Source organism: Artibeus jamaicensis, unplaced genomic scaffold, assembly GCF_021234435.1.
Source record: "Artibeus jamaicensis isolate MK-2021 breed Jamaican fruit bat unplaced genomic scaffold, CSHL_Jam_final contig_452, whole genome shotgun sequence".
NCBI classification, from domain to species: Eukaryota; Metazoa; Chordata; class Mammalia; order Chiroptera; family Phyllostomidae; genus Artibeus; species Artibeus jamaicensis.
In genome coordinates, this window is record NW_026521837.1 from 470,518 (window position 1) to 481,414 (window position 10,897).

At 43.5% G+C, this 10,897-nt stretch overlaps 1 protein-coding gene across 1 annotated transcript in view; it reads right to left on the minus strand.

Moving 5' to 3' along the window:
* The window catches only part of HPSE (heparanase), a 53,166-nt gene extending 49,887 nt beyond the window's left edge, over nt 1-3,279 (minus strand). The window contains exon 1 of the mRNA XM_037152573.2: nt 2,957-3,279. Coding sequence (XP_037008468.2) covers nt 2,957-3,183 — 227 coding nt within the window. The 5' untranslated portion in view covers nt 3,184-3,279. The remainder of the gene's footprint in view (nt 1-2,956) is intronic.
* Nucleotides 3,280-10,897: the final 7,618 nt, after the last annotated feature.

Consider the following 10,897-nt stretch of genomic DNA (forward strand, 5'->3'; position numbering starts at 1 on the left):
TAAAATATATACCAGATTTTGAAGACTTGGTTTGAAAACAAATGTGAAATAGCTTATTAATATTTTTATATTAAGTGCATGTTAAAATAATATTTTATTTAAATAAAATACATTATTAAAATTAATTTCACTGGGTTCTTTTTACCTCTTTTTAACATGGCTACTAGAAAATTTAAAATTATACATGGAGCTCGCAGATGAGGCTCACATTCTATGCCTATTGAGCGGTGCTGGTTTCAGCTCTCCCATCCCTCCCATCTTTAAGGGCCATGGCCTCTTGAGAGCTCCACACAGAGTCAGGCTTAGGAGGTTTTTGATTGGGTTGTTGATTAGTTACCTCTTGGGAAAAGGCAAATTGAAAAGATCGTCCTTTAAAATTCTATATTGTTCTATCATTGGCATTTACATTCTGTGTACTCTATGTTTTCTAACTGCAAATGTGAAAGAAAAAAATCTGCCATCATGGGAAACAGAGCCATGCCATCTGATTGTTTTCTGCTAGGCCTCCTTCAAAGTACCTGAGAGGTTTAGACCCTGATTCTCCTATTGTCAGGCTGGTGCTTCTTTTCACTATATCAACTGTCTCAATTTGTTTCCAGACAATCTTTTTTAAGTCCATATCTTACTCTGTTGCCTTAAAAAATATTTTCAAGCTTAGTGTTGTATTCTGAGATGGAAGCTAAATGTTTTATCTTCTGAGATGGCCAGGCCACTCTGGGCACTGTGCTAACCATGGGGGGGGGGGTGGACCCTCAGATCCTGCTTTAGAAGCAGGTTTTAAATGAGAAAGAGAGGGTGCTCCTGTCTCTCTGAGCTGTGGCCTTTTAGGCCTCACCTGGGAATAGTATGGGAGTGACTGCAGATGCTTCTGGAGAGCAGGCATGGAAGATAGCCTCTGCTATGGAAGGAATCTAGAGTGCCCAGAAGCCAGCCCTGGAGAGAAGCCCAGATAAACAGGAATACACTGTGTTTTATAAATAAAAAAAAATGGTTTTATCTATTGCTAGGCTTTTTATCTGTATGCTAGGTTTTTTTGGTTTTATCTGTATGCTAGGCTTTTTTGGTTTTCATTATCCTCCAGCCTTTAACAAAAAGGTGGGGGCCAGGGAGGAAGAAAGAGTGCTATGGGATATTAAGAGATGGGTTTAAGATGAGGAGAAGGTATCATCCTCACTAAGTTGGGCAGCCTGGAAGTTCTGAGTTTGTAGGGGGCTGAGGGTCCTAGGCAATTGGTTAGTTTAACTGCAGGGTGATTTGGACCCCACAAGTCATACTATACGTTTTTTTTTTTTTGGACCTGTTTCTCCAGGAAGGTATGCCCAAATGCCCTTCCTTGGGGAGGGGTGGGGCAGGGGCTGCAGCACCAGCAACAGAATAGAAACTGAGTTCCAACATTTCAGTAAATAGTCATTTACTTAATCCCTCTGTTTTCACTCAAGTACCGCACACCCTCTCTTCCCTTGTCATCCCTCCCTGCCCCTCCAAAGCTAAGCTTGGGGTCCTCAGATATATAGCCCTATACTTTAGAGTTTCTCCAGAGTAATCCAGAGTCTCCCAACCTGCTACTGCCTGTACCACATTCCTATCCCTGGGAAAGAGGGCTAAAAATGGGGACTCCTCCTCCTCAAGAAATTCTCCCTCTCCTGCCACAGATGGAAAGATGGACGTTAACTATGATCAAAAGATACAAGAACTGGTGAATGGTTATCAAATACTTGCCATTTTCCAAGAAGTAGTTAGCTTAAACTGTGAACATTCTATGTCAAACACTGTGTTAAGTACTTATTTGTTATGTCATCAAATCCTCATTACGATCCTGCAAGAAAGTTTTATTCTACAGGTGAAGAAATTGAGGCTTGGAGTTGCCAAGCAACAGGTAAAAACTAAGCCAACCAGCTTTGGCAGGGCTGGGAATGAGGCCAAGGTGGTCTGACCAACAATCTATTAGCAGGTAGGCTACCTGCTTTTATTTGCAGAATAAATGACTGAAATTAGTAATGGCAGCTGACAGTGTGGGCACAGGAAGGACAGCATGTAGGTGTTTGGCAATGGCAAGATACCCAGCTGTCTGGCTTAGCTGAATTGTGGCTTTCTCTGGAGGTTCTCATGACCTAGGTGAGTGGCCTAGGTGACCTGGAACTGTCCCTGTAGCTCTTTGTTTTGGGATCAGCTTGCACCCCTGGGGCAGAGGCCAGTGAACCTGCACCAGGTTTGGTCTTTCTCCTATGAGAAAAAAAATTATAGCCAATAAAGCAGCGTCACATTTTGTAGCCTCACCTTGGAGACATCCTTTTATTAAGGCTCTCTGAGGTGCTGAAATAGTCTCCCAGGTCTCATTTATTTATATTTAGATTTTTTTAAAAGTATAATATGGGGAATCTGTACCTTGTGCTTAATTTAGCTGTGAACCTAACATTGCTCTTTAAAAGTTTATTTAAAATATACATACTATATTTTGTGTATAATTTTAAAGGATATAGATGGAGTAAGTAAGCTTATTCTCCTTTGAGGTCTTTTCCAACTGAGTTTTCAAAAAAAATTTTTTTAAACTCTTCTTAACAAAGTTAAGAGACTGAAGCCTAAATGGTCCACAATCTTATTTGTCCTACACGGTGCTAACAAATTCAAGCGCTCACAGCCCTTCCTTTGCACTTACCCGGGTCCCTCTTCCGGGCGCATTGCTGGGCAAATTGGTAAGTTTCTTTCCTAAATTTCCCCTTAATACCTGGCCCTCAGTTGGCGCTCACTGAATGAATGAAGTCAGGAGGAAAGAGCTGTATGAGGGTGTGAGAGAGACAGAGGTAGAGAGAAATGGCGGGAGGGAGGGAGAGAGAATTTCCGGGTGGCAAAAGAGACAAAAGAGAGGAGAGGAGGCGAGCAGCTGTCAGGGAGGGCAGGCATGTCAGGAGGCCAGGAGAGGGCACAGGGGCACAGGGACCCACAGGTCGGCGCTTACCCCAGGAAGGTGAGGAACCGCGGGTCCGTGGCCAGGTTGGCGTCGATGGTGAACGACAGGAAGGCGGGGCTCACCAGGTGCACTGGCTGCTCAGTGGAAAAGTCCAGCTCCACTGCGTCCTTGGTTTGTGCGGGTGCAGCTAGGACGCTGGGGGAGGAGGCACCCAGCAGCCGCAGAAGCAGCAGCGGCAGCAGCGGGTGCAGCCCCAACTTCAAGCGCAGCAGCATGTCCGGCTCACCTAGCTGTCCCACCAGCAAGCGGCGCAGCAAGCCAGGAGACCTGGCGCACTTCCTCCACTCACGCCTCAGCGCCCTTTTCTCTTTTATTCCACCAGCTCACCCCGCCTCACCCCACCCACTGCACCCAGCAACCCTCCCCCGCCTGCCTGAAACCCTCCCACTGCTCCGCCTCGCCCTCTCACTGCCATTGCCTTGCATGCGATCCTTCCCCTCAGTGGTAGTCAAGTCCACCTTCAAAATCACCCACACCCATTTGGCATGGCCACCATCCAAACACCCAGGAGGCCTGGGGAGGAGCGTCTTGGGAGGAGCGCTGGATGTCCAGGGCCGACTTCCACGTGCGCTCCGCTGGGAACACCAGTGTTTCCCTCTTCCACAACCCATCCAGGTGGTGCCAGGTCTTTCGACCCTTAACTGAAATCTCCAGTTGAGCATTCATCGCTTGCTCCTTCACCTTGTTTATAAAACTTTGTTCGTTACTTGAGCTTGACAAATTCTGATTAGCCCGCATGTGCTCTGTCCAGAGAGCTGTTTCCCAGGTATCTTACTTTTGACTGAAAAATTTGACCCGGGCATTGGCTAGCCTACAGCTAGAAAGAGCACTTCCAAAAGTTCCTTATCAACGTTTCATGAAAACCTAGTTAGCACAGCCTTGAAGCATTAAGTACTCTAACATATGAAACTCAGCACATAATGCCTCCTACAAGTGTGAGGTAGTGACTGTCCCTTGAATTTGTGACATTTCCCAAATTTCTTCTCTGCACATTTATCTTTAGCTGTTGGCCAGACTTTTTTTTTTTTTCCAGTTTTCTTTTGAGGCCTACATTGATGTATTTACTACATGCCTGATACTACAAGAAGTGCTTTACCTGTGTTCTCTCTCATCACCCACAACTCTGCCAGGTGAGTATTATCCTCATTTCACACACGAGGACCCAAGCTCTGAGTCACTAACATGTATGAGTGTCAGAACTGGGTGTGAAGGTAGTTGCACAACCCCAAGCAGATTGCAGCCTGTTTCAGCTGAAATGTAACTTCCTCCAAGGAAGTTTGTGAACCTCCAGGCAGCTGACATCTCCTATGACACACTGTCACAGCATCCTGAACTTTCTAGAACTTACCATGTTTGCTAGTGTTGTGAATGTTGCTCCATGTTGGCCTCATGAGCTAGATTATAAACTTTGTGAAAGCAGAGATAAGGTGTGCTTATCTACTGTTCTCATGAAAGCTCATGGCAGCATGCTTGGCACTTAGTAGGCATCCAATAAATATACATTGAATAAATAAATAAGCACATTACACCAAAACCCTTAGAATTCTACACTTAGATTGCACCACCACTAAAGCAATAAATAAAAGTGAATGGTTTTGAAATTTATATCTAATAGATCTAATTTGCATAGATCTGAAGCAATTTGAAAGTTAAATGTATAATTAACTGAGGAAATTACAGTTTGGAGATTTTGTGTGTATATGTTGGTCACTATTTTGCAACTGGAATCAGGTTCATGTCCTATAATTATACATGGGAAAAGAATTCATACATAAACCCCAAGCTACCAAAAGGTCGTGTCAACACATGTGGAGATAGAAAAGCAGATCCCTGGGCTCTTTCTCGGACTTTGTCATGACATCGATCCTTATCTGACCCATGCTCCTGTTGTCATGGGACAAAAGTCACACCAATTTCTTTAGAATATGTGGGTAACTTGAAAGTTTACCCATTGTGAGTTTTCTAAACAGTGAGTTTTCATGACATTCTGAGATGTGGGTCAGTGCAGTTCACATGTAATTTTCTAATATTGAAACTGGGAAACCATAAATGAGGAAGTGAAGAAAAGTGACTTGAACACAGGGTGTTCTGTTGGTTGAGGTCAGATGATGTTATAATTAGGCACCTATTTTTAAGTGACATGAAATGTAAATATGTGCTGGGGGCTGAAAAAGATAAAGTTTACATATATTGAGTGCATGTTGCTCTCCAAAGTGCTTTCACATATTCACTTATTCATCTAGTCATTCAACTATTTATTGGGAGCTTACTGTGTACCAAGCACTGAACTAGGGAGCAGTAAATAGCAAGCAGGAGAGATCCCTGGACTCAGGAGCTTTTAATCTCACTGGGGAAGCAGACAAATATATATTTTTTCACACATAAGTAAAATTCCAAGTGTGGTAAATGCTCCAAAGATACTCATGGCTTTTTACACATGTATGTGGGGGGATTTGAATGTGGAGCAAGAGTTGTTCCTGTGGAGGTTTTGCTTAAAATAAGATCTGAAAGGTGAGTGAACAACTGGGCAGGAGGCAATCATTAGAGGCTGAGGAGATGATGTGTGCAATGGTGAGGGAGTCTGGGAAGTAAGAGGACTCAGAGAAGGCTGGGGCAGCTGGATAAGAGAGAGTGAAGGGCAGCTAGGGACATAGAAACTGACACTGCAGGGTCCAGAGGTATCCTTGAAGAAACTGGAAGCCATCGAAAGGGGTTGAAGCCTGGAATGGAGGATGTGATATGATCAGATTTATACTTTAAAAAGGTGAAGTATGGATGTCTATTTCCACTCTTGTGTAGCTGCCTCTTTATAGAACAAGGGTATGCATTCCTCTATAGATATAGACAGAGTTTGGTATTTTCTTTTATTAAGATTATATATATATACCCTATAAATGTGTATTTCTCTGTGTCTGTAGTAAAGTGGACACTTGGAGACAGTAAATAAGTCAGAGATAACCAGAGAAAGCAGGAAGTGTCCCTAGAATAAGACTCATAAGTCTCAGGGGTCACATATAGTAGTCATTACTATGTAAGCCAGCAATTTTCAACCAATGTGCTGCAAAAAATTTTAAAACATGCAATACCTGACCATTTGGTCAGGGGCACTGACCTCTTTTCCCTTAGATTGTCAAATAAAAAGTGACAACAGTCAACATAATGATAACATCCAGTATGAATGAATCAAAATTATACCTATTGTTTGTCAGATTAGCAAAAAACAATAAAATTTTTGGTGTGCTGCAGAATTTTAGTAATTAGTTTATGTGTGCCACAAGATGAAAAAGGTTGTAAATTGCTGTATAAGCTAAGAATGAGACCCTATTTATGCTAAAAATCACACTAAAGTTAAGTGGGACATTTTTATTATTACCCCCAAGGTTTATAAACACTGTAAATAACCCAAACATGGGACAGAAAAGAGAGAGCTGCAGAAAATGAATTGGACATAGGGAACTCTGGGGAAGGGAGGAGGTGTCCTATCCTAAAATTAGACGTAGGCTATACTCTACCATGTTCTTGACTTGGCCAGGTGTAGGTAGTTTTGAGCTCTTTCAACAAATAAGTGGTATGGGCGGGTTCCAGTCCAGAGGGTGGTGTAGGTAATGCAGTACCCAAATCCTCTCACAATCACATCAAAATTACAACTAGGCTACAGAAAACACATGATTCAGAATAACATAAAATCTAGCTGAACACAAGTCCTATAACTAAGGCTATAAAGAAGAAGCCAACCCTGGCCTGCTGGCTCAATTGGTTGGAGCATCATCCCATACCCCAAAATGTTGCAGGTTCAATCCCTGGTCAGTGCAAAAACCTAGGTTGTATGTCTGATCCCCAGTCTGGGTGCATATGGGAGGCAATCAGTTGATGTTTCTCTCTCTCTCAAATCAATAAACATATCCTCAGGTAAGGATTGAAAAATAAGTAAATAAAAATAAATAAAGAAGAAGCATATTGAGACTGGTAAGAGTGGTGGAGATGTGGAATGGGCTGGTCCTGTACCCACATGTTGCATATGAAAATTGCACTCAAAGGTGGAGGTCTACCCTGAAAGTGAGGGGTCTCAGCCCCACACCAGGCTACCTAGCCCAGGATTCCAGTGCCAGGAAGAGAAGTCCCCTTGACTTCTGGGTATGAAAACCAACAGGGATTATGGCTGAGTGAGACAGAGGGCTTCTGGAGTCCTCTACCATTCGTCTTTTTTTATTGATTATGCTGTTACAGTTGTTCTATTCCCCCCTTCATTCCCCTCCACCTTACCCCCCCGTCCCCACCATTACCCCCCCCTTTAGTTTATGACCATGTGTCTCAAGTTATTTAGATTCTATATTTCCCATGCTATTCTCGCCCCCCCCATCTATTTTCTATCTACTGTCTATGCTACTTATTTTCTGTACCTTCTCCCCCCTTCTCCTCCTCCCACTCCCTTGTTGCTAACCTTCCTTGAGATCTTCATTTCTATGTTTCCACTCCTGATCTATCTGTCCTCTTAGTTTGCTTTTGTTTTAGGTGTGGTTGTTAATAACTGTGAGTTTGATGTCCTTTCACTGTTCATGTTTCTTTAACTTCTTTTTCTTAGATAAGTCCCTTTAACATTTCATATAATAAGGGCCTGGTGATGATGAACTCCTTGAATTTGATCTTATCTGAGAAGCACTTTATCTGTTCTTCCATTCTAAATGAAAGCTTTGCTGGATAGAGCAATCTCGGTTGTAGGTCTTTGGATTTCATGACTTGGAATACCTCTTTCCAGCCCCTTCTTGCCTGTAAGGTCTCTTTTGAGAAATCAGCTGACAGTCTGATGGGAACTCCTTTGTAGGTGACTGTCCCCTTAGCTCTTGCTGCTTCTAGGATTCTCTCCTTCATTTTAATTTTGGCTAATGTAATGATGATGTGCCTTGGTGTGTTCCTTCTTGGGTCCAACTTCTTTGGGGCTCTCTGAGCTTCCTGGATTTCCTGGAAGTCTATTTCCTTTGCCAGATTGGGGAAATTCTCCTTTATTATTTGTTCAAATAAGTTTTTCCACTGGTGGCTGTTCCTTTCCCCCTTCTGGTACCCCTATAATTCGGATGTTGGAGCATTTAAAGATGTCCTGGAGGTTCCTAAGACTCTCCTCATTTCTTTGAATTCTTGCTTCTTGACTCTTTTCTGTTTGGCCATTATTTGCTTTCTTCTGGTCCACTCCATTGATTTGAGTCCCAGCTTCCTTTTCATTACTATTGGTTTCCTGTGCAATTCCATTCATTTCAATTAGTTTCGCCTTCATATATTTGTCTTATTTGTGGCTATAATCAACCAGTTCTGTGAGGATCCTGATCACCAGTGTTTTAAACTGTGCATCTGAGAGTTTTGCTATTTCTTCATCGCTTAGATTTATAGGCTCTGAGGCTCTGAGATCTTCTTGAGCCATTTTTGGTCTGTTCGTACCATTTTGAGGAGCGGAGCCTTGGACTCCCAGGTTGCTGGGTTGTGACGCTGTATGTGGGGGTGTGGTCAGAGCGGGGAAATGGCGGTACCCTCTGCTGTTTCCTGCCGCTGGGTGAGGAGCAGAGCCTTAGGTGATCACCTGAGCCGGGCCACTCAGAGTCACTGGGTTATGACTTTGTATGTGGAGGTGGGGTCAGAGAAGGGAAAAGGCAGCGCCCTCCCTGCCGCTTGCCAGGGGAACCTGCTGGGTCCCGGTCCAATCACCCACTCCCTCGCTTGTCTATCCGCGCACAAATGCGTGACCACAGTCAACCTGCAGCCCTGCTCCCTCGCTGTTTCCCCGCGGTCGCTCGCTTGGTGGCTCACTAGGTCCGACCCTGTGCCTGGACTCCGCGCGCCTGAGTCCGTCTGACTGAGTTTTCCTGTGCAACCCCGCTCCACCAGCTGCTGGTTTCACCCCTTACCGGTCAGGCTGAAGAATTTGTTGTTAACAGACTTCCGAAAAGTTCAATTTTCTGTGTTCTGGCTATGTTTTCTGTTGCTAATATTTAGTTGTCTCTAAACTTGGTTGTGTGAGAAGGCACGGCATATCCACCTATCCCATTTGTCTTAAAAGGGCCCATGCACAGACTTACTTGGACTCTCTCTCTCTGAGGTCCAGTGCTGGGACAGCAGCTCAAAAGTCACCAGGAACATATGGGGATGAACAGGATTGTCTGGCTCTAGTGTGATGGCTGGAGAGGGAGCTTTCTCCCAGACAGAAGTGCTAAAAGAGGCCATTGTTACTTTGATGAGCCCTTCCCTCACAAAGCCAGGGCCATATCTGAGTCTCCATCACCTGGCTAACACTATTCACCCTACCCTAGTGATTCCCAGACACCCTGCCCACCCCAAATTTTGGGTCCACCCAATTGGTTTCCAGTGGCTTTTCCGTACAAACAGCCTGTCTTGGCTCATGCTTCAAACTCCAAAAATCTGTCAAACAAGCAGCATTTGGTCTTGATATACCTGTACCTCTTGCTAAGTGGCCCACAGCTTGGCCTTTCCTGGCACCTTCAAACACATCACAAGTAGCAGCCAACTGCAGATCACTTTGTACATCACCCTGGCTAGGGCACTGGGAATGGCAGAGCTTGGCCTGTACCTCCTGGGTAGGCCCTAGAGCCAGTGTACCTTGTTGACAGCTTCAGACCACATTGAAGCACTGCTCAACCAAGTCCACAAGCAACATACTCAAAGGGTGAAGTCAGCAGTCCTCAAAGCCCTAGTAAAGTAAGTCCTGCTCTGTGCAGTCAGCTCCTGCACAGCTGATCCTTCACAGCGGTCACAGCCAATCTTTGAAGCTGATCATCCTAGGGTAAATCCCTCCCATTAGGTGCCAGCGGTAATCAAGGCTCAACTACAAGAAGGTGCACATAGCCCACACAAGGAGCACACTTGGAACGCCCACCTTAGGTAAATGGGGAGGCTGTGCCAGTGGACCCTACAGGACACCTACTACGTAAAGCCACTCTACCAAGCCTGAGAGATGTAACAGCTCTACCTAATACATAGAAACAAACACAGGGAGGCTGCTAAATTGAGGAGACAAAGAAACATGGCCCAAAGGAAGGAACAGAACAAAAGTACAGAAAAAATAAAACTAAATAAAATAGAAACAAGCAATCTACCAGATGCAGAGTTCAAAACACTGGTTATAAGGATGCTCAATGAACTTAAGGGAAGAGTAGATGACTTCAGTGAGAACTTTAACAAAAATATAGAAAACAAAAGTGGAGATAGAAAACAAAAAAGAACCAGTCAAAAATGAAGAATTCAGTAAATGAAATAAAGAATACATTGCAGGGAATCAACAAACAGTTGAGTAGATGAAGCAGAAGATCAAATCAGACATTTGGAAGATAAGGAAGCACAAAACACTCTGTCAGAAGAGCAAAGAGAAAAAGGAATTATAAAAAGTAAGGATAATGTAAGGAGCCTCTGGCACAACTTCAAGCGTACCAACATTGCATCATGGGGGTGCCAGAAGTAGAGAGAATAAGGAATTGAAAACCTATGAATTGACAGAAAAATTCCCTAACCTGGTGAAGGAAAGAGACATACAAGTCCAGAAAGTGTAAAGAATTTCAAAGAAGATGAACCCAAAGAGGCTCCCACCCAGACACATCATAATTAAAATGCCAATGGTTAAAGATGAAAAGAGAATCTTAAAAGTAACAAGAAAAAAGCAGTTAGTTATCTATAAAGGAGCTCCCATAAGATTGTCAGCTGATTTTTCAACAGAAACTTTGTAGGCTGGAAGAAATTGATGAAAGTGATGAAAAGCAAGCATTTACAACCAAGATTACCCAGCAGAGGTATAATTTAGAATTGAATGACAGAATAAAGAGCTTCCCTGACAAGAAAAAACTAAAGGAATTCATCATCACCAAACCAGTATCACAAGAAATGTTAAATGGTCTTCCTTAAGGAGAATAATAATGATAAAAATATGAATAA